Source organism: Grus americana, chromosome 28, assembly GCF_028858705.1.
Source record: "Grus americana isolate bGruAme1 chromosome 28, bGruAme1.mat, whole genome shotgun sequence".
Classification (NCBI taxonomy): Eukaryota; Metazoa; Chordata; class Aves; order Gruiformes; family Gruidae; genus Grus; species Grus americana.
The window spans coordinates 3,826,750-3,843,970 of record NC_072879.1 but is presented as its reverse complement, the minus strand read 5'-3'; the positions used below and the strand labels follow the sequence as shown (position 1 = coordinate 3,843,970).

At 54.1% G+C, this 17,221-nt stretch overlaps 1 protein-coding gene across 1 annotated transcript; it reads left to right on the top strand.

Moving 5' to 3' along the window:
- The first annotated feature begins 1,187 nt into the window (after positions 1-1,187).
- Positions 1,188-16,017, top strand: BSG (basigin (Ok blood group)). Its single transcript, XM_054805252.1, has 8 exons — positions 1,188-1,501; positions 8,289-8,445; positions 10,226-10,314; positions 10,817-10,944; positions 11,164-11,437; positions 13,953-13,977; positions 14,299-14,369; positions 14,889-16,017. The coding sequence occupies exons 1-7, from the start codon at positions 1,417-1,419 to the stop codon at positions 14,354-14,356; spliced, it is 816 nt and encodes a 271-aa protein (XP_054661227.1). The 5' UTR covers positions 1,188-1,416; the 3' UTR covers positions 14,357-14,369; positions 14,889-16,017.
- The last annotated feature ends 1,204 nt before the right edge of the window (positions 16,018-17,221 follow it).

Below are 17,221 nucleotides of genomic sequence, written 5' to 3'. Positions count from 1 at the left end.
GAGGATTCAGGAGCTTACAAGAGCTGGCAGATTCCTGTGGAGAGCGCGGTGGGGACTGGCACCACCGGCCCCATTGTTTCGGCTCTTCCTGCCCCCCTGCCCAGCGCCCCCGGCCCCTCCAGCTGCCAGCGCTCCACCACGCTCCTGGGGCCGGGTGAGACCAGGGTCGGTTCCCGGGATGTGGAAAAGCTGGGGGCAGAGCCGCTGCCTCACGGAGGCCCCTTTGCCCCGGCCCAGCTCGGCAATCGGGGCCAAAGCGCCCGGCTGTGCTCGGTTATCGCCCGCCCCAGCCCCTCGGGGTTATCAGGCAGCCTCAGCTGGGCCGGTGCTGGGGACTCGAGGCCCTGCACCCCCCAGGCCTCACCCAAATTCCCTGGGCCGAGATCCCGGGACCAGGGCGCTTCCCCCCGCACCTCGGGGTACCCCCGGGCAGGGCTCTGGGGCCCTTGCCGGAGGCCAGAGGCGGCTGTGGGACAGGGCCCTAGCGTGCAGGGCTGCCGGTTTGTCTTGGCACGGGCCCCGCTGTTGTTCGCAGGAGCCATTGTCACTGCCCCGCTCCCCGTGCCGAGGAGGCGCCACCGGGCCCCTTCCCACGCGTCCCGCTGCGGGGACACGGCCCCGCGCAGGTGGCCCCGGCTCACCCCAAGGGCCGTGACACCCCCCCCTTCCCCGTGCACCGTCCGGCGCAGCCGTGGCGGCGGTGAGGCGGCTCCCGGCCCCGCTTGGGGACCCCCGTGTGCCCCCCACGCTCCCGGCAGGTCCCGGCCGCGGTGCTCCCTCCACGCCACGTCTGCTTTGGGCTCGGCAGCGCTGGAAACTTGCAAATGCGTTTGTAACCTCCGCCCTCACGGCGGCGGGACCCCGCACCGGCTGACCCGGAGCTCCCCGTTGCCTCTGGCCCACGCAGCCACCAGGCTCCCCGTGCAGCACGGAGCCGTGCGGCGGCAGCGGAGCAGCCTTTCCCCGAGACCGTGACTCCCCCCCCGCCGCTGACACAGCCGGACCCCGCGGGTGCGGTGCCGTGCCGCCGTTCCCGTTCCCGTTCCCGTTCCCCCGGCCCGACCCCGCGCGCCACCACGGGCGCTGAGGACTCTTGTCCCCCGTCGCCCGCCGTCCGCCGCTCCCCGCCGCGCCTCCCCATTGGCTGCTCTCCCGGCTGGTGGGAGTGGCCTCGGCGGGACCGGCCCGAACCGGCTCTCCCCGCAGGGGACAGGAGAGAGGAGAAGGGCGCTCTATCATCCTTTCCTCCTGACTGGCCGCACCGGGCTGGGTGGGCGGACCATCTTTCCGGAGCGCCTCGCGATTGGCCGTCTGGAGGGCGAGGGGGCGTGTCCCTCCCTGGGCCCGCCCCCGCCTCCGTGACCCGGCGCCGCGCTTATAGCGGGCGGCGCGGAGCGGCGCGGAGCGCGGGTGGAGATGGCGGCGGGTGCGGTGGTGCCGCGCGGCCTCCTGGCGGTGCTCCTCCTCCTCGGCGAGCTGGCTGTTGGCGTCGTGGGCACAAGTACGGGACGGCGGGGAGAGCAGGGGCGGGCCGGGGGGCTCGGGGCGGGCTGGGCTGGGCCGGGCCGGGCCGGGAGCCCTGAGGGGAGGTGGCCGGGTCGGAGGGGCGCCGGGGGGCCCTGAGGCGGTCCAGAGGGGCTGGGGGGGGGGGGGTTGAGGCGGGCCCGGTGGGGGCTGCTCGGCTCTCGGGCTGGGGGCTGCTCGGCTCCGCGGCGGGCTCGGGCGGCGCTGCCGGGGGGGGCGGGGTGGCGCCGGGGCCGAGCAGGCGGCAGCGCGGGCGCCCTGCGGCGAGGCACGTCGCGCGGCGGGCGGGGCCGGGCGGGGCGTGGGGGGGAGCCCAGAACCTGCGGTGCAGTCGGGGCGGGGGTGGGGGGGGACTCGGGCCGGGGCCGGGCTCGGTGTCCGCGCTGCGCGGCAGGCTCACCCCGGGCGGTCCGGGGCTCCGGCGGGGGTTCCGCGGCTCCTTTCCGCTGTCGCTGGGCCGCACGTTGTGCGGGCCGGTCCCCGTGAACGGGAAGGCGGGGAGGTCTGCAGTGATGTGACTCGGTTTCCTCTTTAATAAAAATGAGAAAGTTTATTCCTCGCAGCACTGTTCCGGTTGCCAGGGCTTACGGGGAGTAACGGGGCTCTGGGCTTTAAACCTTAAAGATGCTCACATGATGTGTAAGTGGATAATCCCCTCCTGAGGAAGCAGTGCCCGCTCCTGGGCTCTGGCCATTTATCCTGCGCGGTTGGAAGCTGGATGCAGTGCCGGGAATTACAGTAACCTGTTATTGGGTACTTAAAGCACAACCCCAAATGAGCCGGGATTTGCCATGTGCTGTTGCTCTGACATCTCATTTTCTCACTCCTTGAGCTAGCATCGAGGGAGCCCGGCCGGTTGGTGTGTGCGGAGCCACGGGTGAGCAGGCTGCCTGGGCAAACACGGTGGTTTTTTGCCCGGAGGACTCTGCAGTCCCTTATTCAGACCGGGTGCAGGAGGTGCTGATGGTAAAGGCTTTGTTTTATCGTGAGTGGTAGGCTGTTCCCTCCCACTGTTTAGCGTATCAGGTACTAAACAACTTGTAGCCTGTTTGTGGTGTCAGACTTGCTTCAGTGTAGCTGAGCCAAACTCAAAGATCAAAGCAAAAGAGTGGGAGATTCTGAAAAATCCAGGGGAAGCGACAGAAGTGTTTGCTCCAATATTTCCTTGCAGCAGAGTTGTGTTTTGGTACTGCAGAACAGGAGGGCAGGGGAGAGCCTTCTCCTAAACATCACACTTAAACTGACCTGAAACTGCCTGTGTTGGCCACTTCCAGCTCCCTCTGCTGCACTGAGCAATCCCTCCTCTAAGGGATTGACAAGAATGAGATGTGCAGAAGGCTGTTTCTATCCTGGGTCTGAAAAGCCTCGGAAGGAAGAGCTGCTCCGCAGGCCTGTCAGTTGTGTAACGTGCGTGTCCTGCCCCGACTGGGGATCTTGGGCTGGCTGTGTCACGATGATGATTCCGCATGTAAGCAGAGTGGGAGTGAGGGGCTTTATGTCTCAGCAGTGTTCAGATTTGGTTTTATGGAGCAAACTGCATGAGAGATGGTCCTTTTAATCTAAATCCTGACTTTTGGTAGCTCACCATGCAGAACAAGCGGCTGAAGCGTAGGTCGGTGTGTGCTTGGGCTCCGTGCCCTCAGGAGGAGGAATCCTGACTGAAAGCACTTGCGTTTGGCCTGGTTGTGTAGTAACTGCCTGGTTATGTGAAACTTAAAGGGAGAGTAGGTTTTGTAGCTATTAGTGGAAATGGCAAAAAGTGTCAGAGCCTCATTTATCCCCTTCTGAGGCCAAGAAATAAAGGTGGTGCCAGGGAGGAGAATGTTGCCTGTGGGAAGGTGCAGAGCCTGCCTGGCTTGGCTGCCCTGAGCACAGACACTGTTTACACCAGGACTCCTCCCTCTGCTCCGGGCCGGGTGGGGGGAAGGTTGTTTTTAGCTTGAAGGTGACTCAGGAGAACGTTATCTGGTCTTGTCTGCCTTTGCCACGGTCCAGCCTGGTCAGATACTGTACTGTGCCCAAGAGAAATGTCCAGCTCAGTTCTGTGAAGAATGTCTTGGTTTTGTGAGCTGGTTTCAACTTGCAGCCCGTCACCATTTGGCTTGAGTAGCTCTGATTCCAGTGGGTTGATGCTGGTTGTGCTCACATGCTCCTGGACTTGGCTTTCCCCAGCCTCGAGAGCCCAGGAGTTTGATTGCCTGGTCTGCTTTGTGTTGGGAGGAGAGGGGGTGTTAATCCCATCTGAATGCAAATGGTACTTGCTGTTGTTACTGCTTGCTGGAGCTTTTTAGCTTGTCTGAACTGCATGAAGTGCCCTCTAACTCCGAGCAAATAACCTTGCAACAGCTTATTTTGTCAGTGTACAATAATCACCTTGTATCTGTAAAAAAAAAAACAAAACCCCAAACAAAAACAATGAAAAACACAACAAAAAACAACCCCAACAAACTACCATGCCTTGATCTTTAGCACCCATTTTAAATCAGGCTGTAGTTAAAATGGGACAGGCTTCTACAAGTGCTGTAGCCAGTTCCGTGACTTTTCAAAATTAGGTGGTTGGGAATGTTTAATCACAGGCCTGTGGTGTAAAAAAACCCCAATATTTGGCACACAGGTCAGTTGTTCTAGAAGTGAAACTCAGCGTATGAGAGCGCTGCTTAGAGCTGATGCTCCACACGTTTTCTGGGACTCCCATCACCTCCCACCTCTTAAAAATGTGTTCAAGATGATCATTCTGGTGTCTCTGGTAAAATTCTGTCATCCAGAGTCACTGGGAAACCTTGAAGCCTTTGCAAAGGTGTTGGATAGTGCATTTCCGAATGTGACCAGCAGTACTGCGGTCGGTGTATGAAATAGCAACAGAGTGGTTTAGTCCCCAAGTTACTCTCAGACTTCTGTTTTAAGGTGCCTCAGTTTTCAGTATCAGCCTTCTCCTAGAAGTGTCTTGGCCTCCAATGAGGGTCAGAGCTCTCCTTCCCTTCCAGACATGTTTATTGTTCCAGACTTTTAAAGCTTTAGTATGTAAAACTGATTTTTCCTTTGAGAAATGTGGAATTGGTTTATTTAGGACTCTGAAACTTACCTTGCAGACTTGTGATTTTCTTGAGTTTGGGCAAACTTGGTTTTGTAATACAGATTTGTTTCTACAGTCACAAAAAATGGTCATAGGATTTCTTACCAAAACATCTTCAGGCATACAAAAGAATCGTTCCCAAACCCACCTCCTTTGTGCCTGTAGGTCACGGTTCATACGTGGAGGGTTGTCATGAACTTAAAGTGTTTAATAACTGTGCAAATGAATTTCTTGGAAGCCGTCTCGGTGTGCGGGATGCCCCGTCAGCCCGCTGTTGGCATGTCTGCGGCGCAGTTGGTGTGCAGGAAGGACGTGTCGCAAGCTGAACTAGTTCTTCTTAAATCTGACTGAGGTTGAGTCACGTAAGTAACCTTGACTCAGGAGTGATGTCTTTTCCTGGAGCGATGTTGCCAGAGCCTCCCTTCCTGCTCCCCTGAATGGCTCCCCAGGGCAGTTTGCACCGGGGCCGCTGGCCGCAGGGGCCGTGCTGTGCCTGGCCAGCAGCCTAAAGACATTTGGCAGCGCGGTGTTCCGCAGTCCAGTGGCTCCCGGACCTACCTTTGGACTGTTTTTGAAAGCTGAACCCCCGGCCTCTCACTGCCAGAGCAGTTTGAAAAATACCGTGGTTTTAGCCTGCAGCTGCTTCTCGTGCTTTTAATCTGTTTATTACTAATCTAGCTCTGCAAAATTATCTTGTCTGAGATGAAAAGTCTGATTTCGCTGTTTGTATGACAGCAGATGTTACACATTTCCTCACCTGGCTTGCAACATCTTGCAGGCTGCGAGGCATTCCTCCTCCTGAAAGAGCTGTTCTCTTGACACTGTGTTTGAACATATCTGCCGGGCATCTTAGCGAGCAGAGCGATGACACAAGTGTGTGAGAGGGGCTGAGCAGCCCTTGCAGCGCAGCCATAGCTGGCAGATGAGGCCAGCGAAGGGTACGGTATGTGCAAGCAGTGCACCGCATCCTCTGGTCGCCACACAGCCCTGGGGGGTGGCTGGGACCCGACCAGCTCCGAATTATGGTCAACTGACCTCAGGGATATGTAGCAAGGAGGAACGGAGATGTTCCCTTTGGGGCGAGAGGGTAATGAAGCGTTTTTCCTGTTACAGTTGTCTTAACAAAGCTGACTAAGCAGGGGTTCAGCTGGTGCTCTGGGCACTGCTGTCCACAGCCGTGTAGCAAAGGCGCTGCCCTCCCCGCAGCAGAACGTGTGAACGGGGTTGTGCTGCCTTGCTGCTGCCAACCTTCCCTCGCAGCCTGGCGGACCTGTGGACCACTTTGCCAGAGCACAGGGGATGCTAAAGTTGTGTGGGGATCGTGGAGGCCGGATCAGACCTTGCAACGAAAATCCGTTGCTGTCTTCATCCTGAACTGAAGGTGGTGGCAGACCCAGCGAGCATCCGGGGAAGCGTTGCAGGCTCTTGGTCTGCCCCGATGAGCGTGGTGCCGTGATGCCGTCCCTCGCAGAAGGTGGGCAGTGCCACGACTGCTGTGGGTTTCTTGTTTGGATAGCGGCAAATACCATGTGCTGGTTTGTATGTTCTGGTTTTGCAGCGGAGTCGCAGGAAGTGGTGTTGGCCAGAGGTGCGGCAGTTCACAACAACAGCCCTGTTGGGGCTGGGCGGAGTTCAGAGAGCGTGGGGGGGAGAGGGAAGAGTACACTGGTCTGAAGATTGTGTGTGGCCTCTTCTCAGTGGCTGAATTTTTTTTTGCTTGTAGAAGATGAATTCTTGCTTTGCACTAACACTTTGCACTAATACCTCTTCAACTCATAGCTGGTTTTATAAAGTCACCGCTGTCTCAAAAGAGACTGACTCAGGACAGCGTCGAGTTGTACTGCGAGGCGATTGGCAATCCTATCCCTGAGATCCAGTGGTGGTTTGAGGGAAACGAGCCAAATGAGACCTATGCTCAGCTCTGGGATGGTGCACGGCAGGACCGTGTCAAAATCAACGCCACCTACAACCTGCACTCTACCAGTACCATCTACATCGCAAACCTCACAAGCGACGACTCGGGCATGTATGAGTGCCGGGCTAGCAACGACCCTGACCGCAACCACTTGTCGAAGAGCCCCAAAGTCAAGTGGATCCGTTCCCAGGCAAACGTTTTTGTCATCGAACGTGAGTGGCCACACTGAGGCCTTGGCACTTGCTCGGACACCGGTGTCTTGAGTCTCCTGCCATGCTCACCCCTGCACCCGTGTCCTGTGCCTCCCAAAAGCTCCCCTCACCCTCCCACCCCAGCTGTAGAACCGAGAGACCCCCACCCTCTGTCATCTCCCTCACCACCTGTGACTTGACCCAAAATGGCCCTGCTCAAAAAGGGTTGTGGATTCCCAACCAAAATGCCCTTCGGCAATCCCACGCCTTTTCTGGAGCCAAAGACCTGGAACCTACTGCTTATTCCCGAGTGCCTCCGAGTCCCGGCGCTGGCTTGCAGAATTGAGTCTTGATTCTGCGGTGGACTCTGCCCTAACCACCACTGACAAACCAGCCCTTCCCTACAGCTCGTACAGCTTCTGCTCCTGTGAACAGTCTTGCTTTAAGCTCGCTTTCTTGCTAGTGATACAAGCTGTGGGGAACAAAACCCGCTTTGAGTTTCCTGAGATGCAACCGTTTTTGAAATGGCCGTGTCTGTGTGTGACACTGAGTGTGATGTAGTTGCTTGTCCTGTGGAAGTGACCAGATTCCCTCTGCTTAGAGCTGGCAGTTGAGCTCTGGAGCTAACAGGTGGCTGCTTTGAGTAATAAAACCTGGGCCAGTGTGAGGGAATTTAACATCCTGCTAAGGTCTTACCTTGAATCCTGAAGTTAGCAGAGCAAGCGTAGCAGCCTTCTCAGTATCAATGTGCTGGGGAATACAGAACTCCGGCAGAACCTTCTTCCATTGGAATTTGGGTAGGAGGAAAAGCCCTGTGCAAAAATTGTTCCTTCCAAGAGATTGGGAGGAAGGGTAGGAACTGTAGTGCCACCAGGGCTGTGTAATGGTGCTGCCAGTGGCAGCTGGTTTTTTGGACTGCCTCCTACAAGTAGAAATGCCTGAGCCATCTTACGTTGCATAATTTACTGCTGCTTGGAGGCCCAGGACCTTTTGGAGCCGTGGTTCTGCGTGTTCTCCCTGGAGTAAATCTAACTGTAATCTTTTGGGCTGTATCAGATGATGCACATATTGCTTGCATATGGTCTTGTTTGCTGCCCCTCACAACAGAGGGTCTGGGCTGCCATCAGTTCTGTTACCCGGAGGTGTCTAAATCTGCTCGGGCTCTGGAAGGTGTTGGCACAGTGAGTGCTACAGCAGCTCATAAAAGCAGAGCACCATACTCTGCCCTTCACAGTATGACCTTTTCCATTGCTTATTGAGCACTTAGCTCTGCTGGAGCTGCACCCAGTGTAGGGACAGCAGGGACTCAAAACTACCCAGAGCACATGGCAGCGATTCTGCTGGTGGTGGGAGCAGCCGCAGGGTCAGCATCGGGTATCGCTAGGTGCAGTCAGGCCCCAGTCGCCTGGTTTTCGAGACTCTCCTATGCTGGTATCGTCAGTTCTGGTAGGAAACTGTTTGCAAAGGTAAGTGAAAGCTACGATAGAGACAAGGAGCTGTGGGGTCTGCATTAAAGGTTCTTGGACAGGCATGTGACCTCTAGAATACCACATGTTAACTTCAATCAAATTATTCACGAATGCAGGTCCAGACATCAAAACTCAGGTAACTGGCACTTCTGGCAAGCTGATCCTCACCTGTAACATGACTGCGCCTTACCCTGCCATCGAGGGTCACGAGTGGATGCATGGGGACAAGATACTTCAAACGGACATGGACACAAGTGCTTTCACCAGTTACACGTGAGTGTCGGGGCCAAGGTCAGATAAGAATCTGAACACAGGGGACAGGTTTTTTTACCACGGGCAGTTAGCGTTTCCCATTAGCTGAACCAAAGCTAAGTGCTTGCAGTCTTGCTGAAAATGGAGGCTTTTAAACTTTAGAACATAAGATGAGTGAAACAAAGTTTTGGCAAGGCCCAATGTTTTCTCCTTTATGGGGAGGAGGGGGCAAAAAGGAGGAGGAAGGGAATGTTATGTGCCATAAATACCCTCTTGGTAAGAGAAGTTCTGCTGCTTCATGTTTGTATGCAAGTGTGCACCTGGGCTCCATTGGTTTGTCAAGTGCAACATGGCTGGGGCTGCCACCTGGCCCGTGTCTGCACTGACACCAGTGTGCTAGAGCTGTTTTCCCAGAGCTTGGAGGGACCCTGCTCTGGGCAGGACATCGGCTCCCAGCTCCCCAGAGGCCATGTGCGGAACAAGAGACTCCAGCCTGTGTTGTCTCTGCCTTTGGGTTTTATGTGTCTTTCCAAAGTCCAACGGTTCTTACAGAACATGCTGGGAAACTGCCTGCAAGTTATGGTCAGTGCTCAAACTGCTTGCAGGGTGTAGCTGAGCAGAAGCAGGAATACCAGCCTTATTGTAACAGTGCAGTGAGCTTTCCTTTTTGATTACAGTCAGGCCTGGCTGGCACTGACCCGGCATCTGTAGAGGCATCATGTCCTTTTGTATGGCAGTGCCGACGTGCCTGTCTCCCCATAGCAACAGGGAGCTGAACAAGGATTAAAGTATTTATAACCCAGCCTCCCTCGCGTGACCTCAATTCCTTAGCTGAGTGGTTTTTGGAAGTGGGAAGCGCCGTACACAGCAGAACTAACAAACAGTCTGTTGTCCCAGCGCAGCCACGGGACTGAAACTTTGCCTGCCCCTTCCCTCGAGTGGGTATTACTAAGCTGCAGAATGAGGTGGTGGTTGTTGCAGTGCAGCATAATCCACTAAATCTCATTGCAGCAGCTTTACAAAAAGGAAAATGGGAGTGTTCTCCCTATGCTTGGATCAGTCCAGAGTAACCCAGCCTGGGTGTTCCTTTGCCACGTGTTTCAGTGGGCTTTCCTGCATGGGAAGGATGGCCTTCCTCTGAATCTGTCCTAAGCTCCTTGCCTGTCTCCTTTAGAGGCGAACTTAAGGGCTGATGTCTTGCATGAGGTGTGTGGCTATGTCCTGGGTTGTGCTAACTGGAGGACTCTTCTGCTGCACTTCAGATTGTTGGCTTTGCTCAGTAGGGTGGGATTATCTTTTTTTAATGAGTCTGGGGTCTATATGGAAGAGGGAAAAGCATGGAGATGGACACTTCTGAAGTGTGTGTGTGGCACGGCACCTGGTGATGGTGTAATGCTGTCCTCATGCTCCTGGCTTTCTTCATCTATACTAGCTAACAGTGTAGGTCTTCTTTTTTTTTCCCCCTTTGTAGAGGCCCTGAGTGCTTTGGGTTAGGGAGTGAAAGCTGCTGGTTTTCATGATTCAGGACATGAGAACAGGTGATCTCAGTGATCACTGACTTGTCAGGCTCAGTGTATGAGAAATCCTCTTCTGCCGTCCTCAATGTGTGGGGAAAAGGGTGGAGAGTTGGGTTGCTGTAGGAACATGGAGCAGCATATGTACTGGCACAAGACTGGGAGAAATTGCCTGTGGAGGAGATTGCTGATGCTTATAGATGTCTGCTCTGTGGGTCTGGAGTTTGGTACCTGTCTGTGGATAAGGCAGTTGTGCTGAATGCTTACCTGGCACTGTTTTTTGGTAGAATCGAGGGGAAGATGGAAGAGCACTCTGGTGTCTATGAATGTGTCTACAAAACAAGCCCCGTGATAAAAGGACAAGTGAATGTTTCAGGTAACTTCATATGTTTGCTTCTGGGTCTGAGGGGAGTGGGGAAGCTGTCATCTCCTGAACTTTCCTTTGCTATCTTTTCAGCTTCTTGAGAAGCTGCTTCTAGCCCTTACTAATAAGGCTGCAGGACTCTACATGACTGCTACTGGACTTGCTCTGAGAGGCAGCTCCATTTTATCAGGCAGCTAAAGAGTGTAGGGTCAGCTCTTAGACCTTGCATTAATTAAATCAGCCTTCTGCTGTGGGCGTGTTCTCACAAGAATAACAGGAGACAGATAATACCTGGTGGACAAAACTGAGCCTTTCTCAAAGCAGCTTGACATGCTTTCCTCTCTGAAAATGCCAAACAATGGGCAAGTGAGGGGAATAGACCCACTAACACATTTCCTAAATTGAAGTCAAGCTTTATGGGTAACTTTGTCTGATTCTGGCTAGGCAGACTGCAGGGAGTACTAATCTATGTGTTTCTATAAAGGTGTCTGATTTTCTTTTTCTCTTGCTGTAGTTCCACCCCAAGTGATGGCATACAAGAAGTCTGAGCATGGAAATGAGGGGGACACTGGTGTGCTGACCTGCAAGAATCCCTCTTTCCCCCCTGTCAGCTCTTGGCTCTGGTACAAAAATGGTCAAGATGTAAGTGCTGTGGTTTGCTCTTTTTCCCCTTCTGTGTACCCTACTTGCAGGCAAAGAGGTGGAGGTCCTTGTCCCATCAGAATTAGCTATTTCAGAGTAGCCTCCTGAGTGCCATGGCAAGGAGGATTTCTGTAGTGGTAGGACCATGCATGGGAAGTGAGCAGCTCCCCTCGTGTCAGCACTGCTCTGAGCGCTATTTCTCTTTCTCCCTCCCTCCAGCCCATCATCAATGGTTCTGGTCGATACATTATCAAGTCCAGTGGCAACAAGACGGAGTTACGCATTCTTAAGCTGAACATTGAGGAAGATGCAGGTGACTACCACTGCAATGCCACCAACTCTTATGGCTCTGGTGGTGCCATGGTAAACCTGCGTGTACGCAGCCGCCTGGCAGCACTCTGGCCCTTCCTGGGTATTGTGGCAGAAGTCCTCGTTCTTGTCACCATCATCTTCATCTATGAGAAGAGGAGGAAGCCAGATGAGGTTCTTGATGGTAAGAGGTGCCTGGGGTTAAATCTTTGAGGGAGACCAAGTAACTAGGGTGCAGGCAAAATGTTCTCATGGAGAACTTGGGAGTTCCTGTTGTCAGATGGGCGTTAATTTGAGGGCTGCTTCTCAGGGCACTTCTTGTAAAACCACAGTAGTCTTTACCAGGTTATTGTAGCTGTGAAGTTGCAAGTAATTGTGCTGTTTCTGACAGTCCTTCAGCAAGCTGTGCTTTGGATATGGAGCAAGATAAGATTCAGTGCAGGTCAGCCTGACCCATTGTCTCACCAGTTCCTCTGCACTTTGCTCAAGTGCTTCATGGGAGTGTTTGCTGCCAAAGAAAATCCAGTCCTGCAAACATTCTGGAGAAGCTGGTTTCTGAATAAGTAGTAGAGGTTTTCTGGTGCTGCGAAATCGGGGGACTGTGTCAGTGGCTGCATAAGACCAGGTTTAGCTTAATTCAGGTTCTGTTCATGGATCTGTTTTGGGTCCTCAGATCCACACATCCTAACTGGGGGAGGGGGACAGGACAGGAGACACTTCCTCAAAACATGGTATTATCTTCAATCTGTTCTGGAAACATCGGCTCCTCCCTTTCCTTATCAGTAAGGATCTACATTGTGTTAGCCTAGCTGCCCCTCCCTTATCTGATCCAGTTAACAATGAAGTGTAAATGCCTGGTATCCTTCCTGCTGGGTCAGGCCCCTTAGGCCTCTCTTAGGCAGCAGCACATCAGGTAGGCTGAGCTGTGTGAGGTGCAGCACACGGGCTAACCCCAAATATCTGTCCCTGACTACAGGGCTTGGGGAATTCTACTCCAGGCAGTTTTACAAGCAGATGCTTTGCCCTCTGACGCTCTTGGCTGGAAGGCAGGTGTCGTCTTAAGGATGTAGTATAGAATCTTTAAGGTTGGAAAAGACCTCTAGGATCATCAAGTCCAACAGTCATACCACCACTACCATGTCTACAATGTAGTAGTAGCTGCATCTTCCAGCAAAAAAACCCTATAGCTTGTGTGTGTTGAGTGGACTGCCTTCTGATGGCATCAGCCTGGCCCAGATTGTGTCGAGTGCTGACCTGTCAGAGCTGTAGCAGATGCTTTGACAAAGACAGGGTGTATATACTGAAGTGTCCTGATGCTCCTTGGCCAGAGCTCTTCAGTGCAGGTTACCGAGTGTTTGTGGATGAGGATACAGCATCATACCTGTTTGATAACCATAAACAGCTTTACACTTCTCTAGTGTAAAGTGGTTATCTCTCCCCAGAAGCCTTTGTAGCTTTGCCTCCCTTGAGAGGACATAACTAAGGTGTTGCTGAGCCAGCTCAGACAAATGCTGTTCCTCGTGGTACGTAGTTGTGAATTGGCTGTTACCTGGGATGGGGAGAGTCTGGCCTGTGTATGGTGTGATATCCTTGCTGGTGTTATCTTTCCACTCTTCCCTTCTCTGCTGCTGGGTGCCACCTCAAATGGTAAGTAGAAGATAGTTCCAGCCATGTTTCTGCATCCGTCCTCTTACCAGCTCTATGCAGATCTCAGTGCCCAAGGCAGTCCCAGTGCTTAGAGCATGGGCCTCACCACTCAGTGCCGTTTGAGGGGAGCCTGGACCGTGGAAGAGATGATGGGGAGCCTTCTGTTGGAAGGTGGTACATTGCAAGGAGCTGGTGAAAGGCCCCAGAACTTGGCATGTGTTGGCAGAGGTGTTTTCTTAGTTGTGCTTCTTGGTGTGGCAATGAATGTGGTGTGCAGTGTGTTTGTTTTGATTTCACAAAATGTGTGGGGAGGAAGAAGGGCGTGCTGCTGCTGCTTAAAGCCTCATTCCTGAAACATCCTGTTTGGATTCTCCTTACTGCTGTTGAAGCCTGTGCTCAGATCTGGGAGCCATCTGAATCAGTGGTGCTGTGAGAGCAGCAGAGGCAGCTGCCGGGCGGATCTGTGGCTCTCCTGCAGTTCTGAGTGCTGGTGGTGGGAGGAATGGCTGGTATGCCAAGGATACGCAGGGTGCGAGTGTCAAACAGATGTGACCAGTCGGCAGTGCTGCTTCAGAGGCTGCCCAGATGCTTCCCAGTGTGATTCTACTTCTGTGGCCTCCCGAGGTAGTCTTGGGGTGCCTCAGGGTTAACGAGGTGCCGGACCTGACCTCTGCTGACTGGCGGGGGTGGTGGAGGGACTTGGTTGTTATCCTGTGAGCCAAGCCTACCCTGTGCCAACAGAAGCAACTGCATAACAGGAGCTTATGTCTAAGTTTGTGCCTTGTCTAAGCTTAGACAAGAAGCAGCTTAAACCTCACGCAGGGCAGGGAGTGGTAGCGTTCTGGTAAGAAGTAGCCCCTGGTGCTGGTGAAACAGGAGCCCTGTGGGTGAGATGACCTTTTGGGTTCAGTCCTGTGCGGGTGGTATCCGGTGTATCAGTAACCTGTCTGGAATGCAGTCCACAGAGTTTTAAGAGGTGGCAGAGATTGCTTCTTACATGCTCTTCCCTGACACTGTTCTTTCTTTCCTTCTATGCTGTCCTGAATGTGAAGATGATGATGGAGGCTCTGCACCACTGTAAGTACTTTTTTTCCTATTTAACCAGATTTGTACTGGCAGACCACATCCATCTGGGGAATCTGCTCTGAATATAAAAGCTAGCTGGTGTGGGAATAACACACTAGCTTGCTGGGCGGGAGACTTTGGTCCCCCATGGTTCATTTGATGTGGCCTGTGTATAAACCACATATAACTGGGGATGGCACCAAACTGACGCTGTTCTGGGTAACTAATCTCATCTTGCCTTATCTTGACCATCCATTTGGACCTGAATTACATTAGTGGGTAGGGTGGGGCTTGGTGCTTTTTCTTTGCTCACTGCCCCTTTTCTCTTTCCAGGAAAAGCAATGCCACAAACCACAAGGACAAGAATGTCCGCCAGCGAAATGCTAACTGAGAGCAGGGGCCAGGTGAGTGCCATTCCTGAGGGCAGAGCTGCAGCTGAGACAGTGGCTGTCAGGCTCTTTGGCTCCTACAGTGCTGTGCTCGTCTCCAGCTGTAACCTAGCTGGAGCTCCCGGCTGCAGTATCTGCATCTCCAAAGGGTCTCTGGAAGCAGCAAAGCATCCACGCAGGCAGAGGAGGTGGGGGGGAATGTGTTGCTGTGAAGTTCAGGCACAGGCCACTGGTAGGAACCTGCCAAAGCTGCTAGAGCTGTGGGGGGGGAATGGCAGGGAGTCTGGCCTGTTCCCAGACAGACAAGAGGAGAGGGAGAAGAGTGTTGGACTCTGCTGTGGGGCTCTGGAGCATGGGAAAGCCAGGACTGCGGGCAAACTCCTGCCCTGGACTCAAGCAGGAGATGGATCCTAGCCCACAGCTCTGCTGAAGGGCAGCCTTTGTCCTGTCCTGCTCCATCAACCCCCTCTAGCACAGTGCAGCCTTACTGGTATAACTGGGTTATCTAACTGGCTTTTCTTTCTCTCCTGCCAGGTGACATATAGATGAAGAACTCGTCTGGACAATTTTTTTCTTCTAATTTTTGGTAAAATAGCACCATGAAATATTCTAGTGTGTCCTTGTGATTCAGTTACTTCACTTTCTAAAGAAACTTAAGTTGTAGAATCTAAAATACACTTTTTTTTAAAAAAAAGAGTTGTGGGGAGGGTTTTTCTACCTGTAAATGTAAATCCCTTGTTTCTGGTAGTCTAGGTCACTGGCTGTCTCTGTCCTAGGTTTCTTCCTGTTGGTACAGAGGGGGTGGGTGGGAGTACAACTTAGTTCTTCCTCACCTCTGGGAAGAACAGGGTGTGCTGGGTAGGGCCTCTCTGAAATGCCCTCCTTGCCCCACCTCAGTGTTGGAGGCCACTCACGGAGCTGTGGATAACAGACCCAAACAAGCAGCGAAGTGTGCGCAGTTCCTCGTGCGCTGCTCTGCTGGATGTGGCCGGCATGGCCTGTGTTCCCAGCAGGTCTGGTGTCCTGCCCTGTGTGCGTGGGTCAGGGGGAAACTGCTTTGGTGACTGTCTGGAGATGACCCAATCTGACCAAAGGGCTTAGGAAGGCAGTTCTGCGTCTGTCTTTGCATCACCAGGAGCAAGGCTGCACCTTTCCCTGGCGTGGAAGCAGCACGTGTCCTCTAAGCCACTTGGCCAGGGCCATCGGGCACATCTGGTGTGGCTCCTGGGAGGAGCGAGCAAAGGGCTCGTTCCTCGGCGTGTGCCACACCACCCGACCCGCACGCAGTGCCATGCTGTGTCAGGCAGATTCCCAGTTGGCTCCTCCAGACCTGCTTTTCTTACCCTCTTAATCAGAGAACCAGGAGGCAGCGCTAGAGCTGGACACTGGATACATGATTGTTAGCTTAGTTCGTGGGTTGTTAGTATCTCTTAAGTTGCTACCGTGGGGGACAGGGGCAGAGTGGACAGGGGCTGCGGTGCTGGGGGGGGTAGGTTAACAGTGTGTGTTCTTGTGCTTGAGCCATCGGGATGTTTGTGTGACAGGAGCCTTAGAGCAGATGAGTGCTCGGTGGAGTCAGACACCTTTATTGCTGGGTAGCATTGAACTGTTCCATCTGTTAACACACTTCACAAATAAAGATGATTCCTCTCTTTTTTTTTTTCCATCTTTGTTTGGACTCTGGTCTCTCTTCCCTCCTGGTTGGACCCCTGTGTTGCCTGACCTGCTGACTCATTTCTGGCTCCCCTGGCTGTAAAACATGATGCTGTGTCTCACAGCTTGGTGCCAGCTCTGACTGTCCTCTAATCACCAAGGATTTGCAGGTGTTCAAGCCTTTGCAAAGGGAGATGAGAGCCGGAGGAGTGCTGGTCACTGGGGACACTTCCCTCTTTGGGAACAGGCATCACTTTGCCCTGCTGTGTGGTTCCTCGCTGTCTCGTGGCTGTGGGGTCAAGGATCAGCCCCAGCCTCCAGGAGCCCTTGCAGGACATGCTGCTCACATGTTTCCTGCTTCTCTAAGCAATTATTTTTCTTTCTCCCTGCTCTTTCCTGTGGGGGAGAGCAAAGGTGCGAGGCCTTTGTGCACAGTGTGGTGCCTGTGGAGAGGACAGAGGATGTGGTGGTGGGGGGGGGGTGGTCCCCTTTCCTGCTTCTGCCAGCACTGCAGCCCTTGGAGCAAGGCAGCAGCAGCTGTGGGCTGGAGAGGACCCCCCCCATGCTCCCCCCTGCCTGGTCCCAGCGAGTGCGGCAGTGGCCTTGCAGCCTCACCCTGTAGCCAAATAATTCTCCCTTGCCAGGAAGGGGTAATTAGGGAGCGTGGCTCTGATTGCAGGGCTGTGCCCGCAGAGCTGCTGGCTGCGGTGTGGTGGCGGGCAGGTCTGGCAGCAGTGCTGGCAGCCTGGAGCTGCGGTGGCCCAGTCTCTCCTGATGGCGTTTTTGCTGCCTTGGTGTGTCATCAGCCAGGCCAGCCCCGGGGCTGACCGGGCAGTGTGGCTCTGCGGCACGTAAGTGGGTTATGCAAGCCTTTCACAGCCGGCCTCGTGCTTGCGGGTGCCATCCTGGTGAAAAATCAATGCATGGCTTAATTTCCTTGATGAGGATTATGGGTCCTGCCTGACCCGGCTCTTGGGCTGCAGCACAAAGCACTGCTTGTGCCTTTTGTTTGGCAGAGCAGGCGCAGGAAGGAAAAACAGCCCGGGGAGGGGATGGAGCGGCATCGTGCTGCTCTCTGCCGGGCCCGCTCGCCCGTGGCAGCTGCCACAACAAGCCGAGGCGGAGACCGGCTGTGCTGGCCGTGGGATGCTGCATCAAGCTCCACGCAGGGACAGTGTGAACAGGCTCCCACCGTGGTGCCCCACTCATCTGCG

Bases quoted from the DNA above. Each gene is read 5' to 3' on its own strand.
- BSG (XM_054805252.1), top strand. From the start codon at position 1,417: ATGGCGGCGGGTGCGGTGGTGCCGCGCGGCCTCCTGGCGGTGCTCCTC. The intron at 10,945-11,163 runs GTAAGTGCTGTG...CCCTCCCTCCAG, and splicing joins GGTACAAAAATGGTCAAGAT to CCCATCATCAATGGTTCTGG. The intron at 11,438-13,952 runs GTAAGAGGTGCC...CTGAATGTGAAG, and splicing joins GCCAGATGAGGTTCTTGATG to ATGATGATGGAGGCTCTGCA.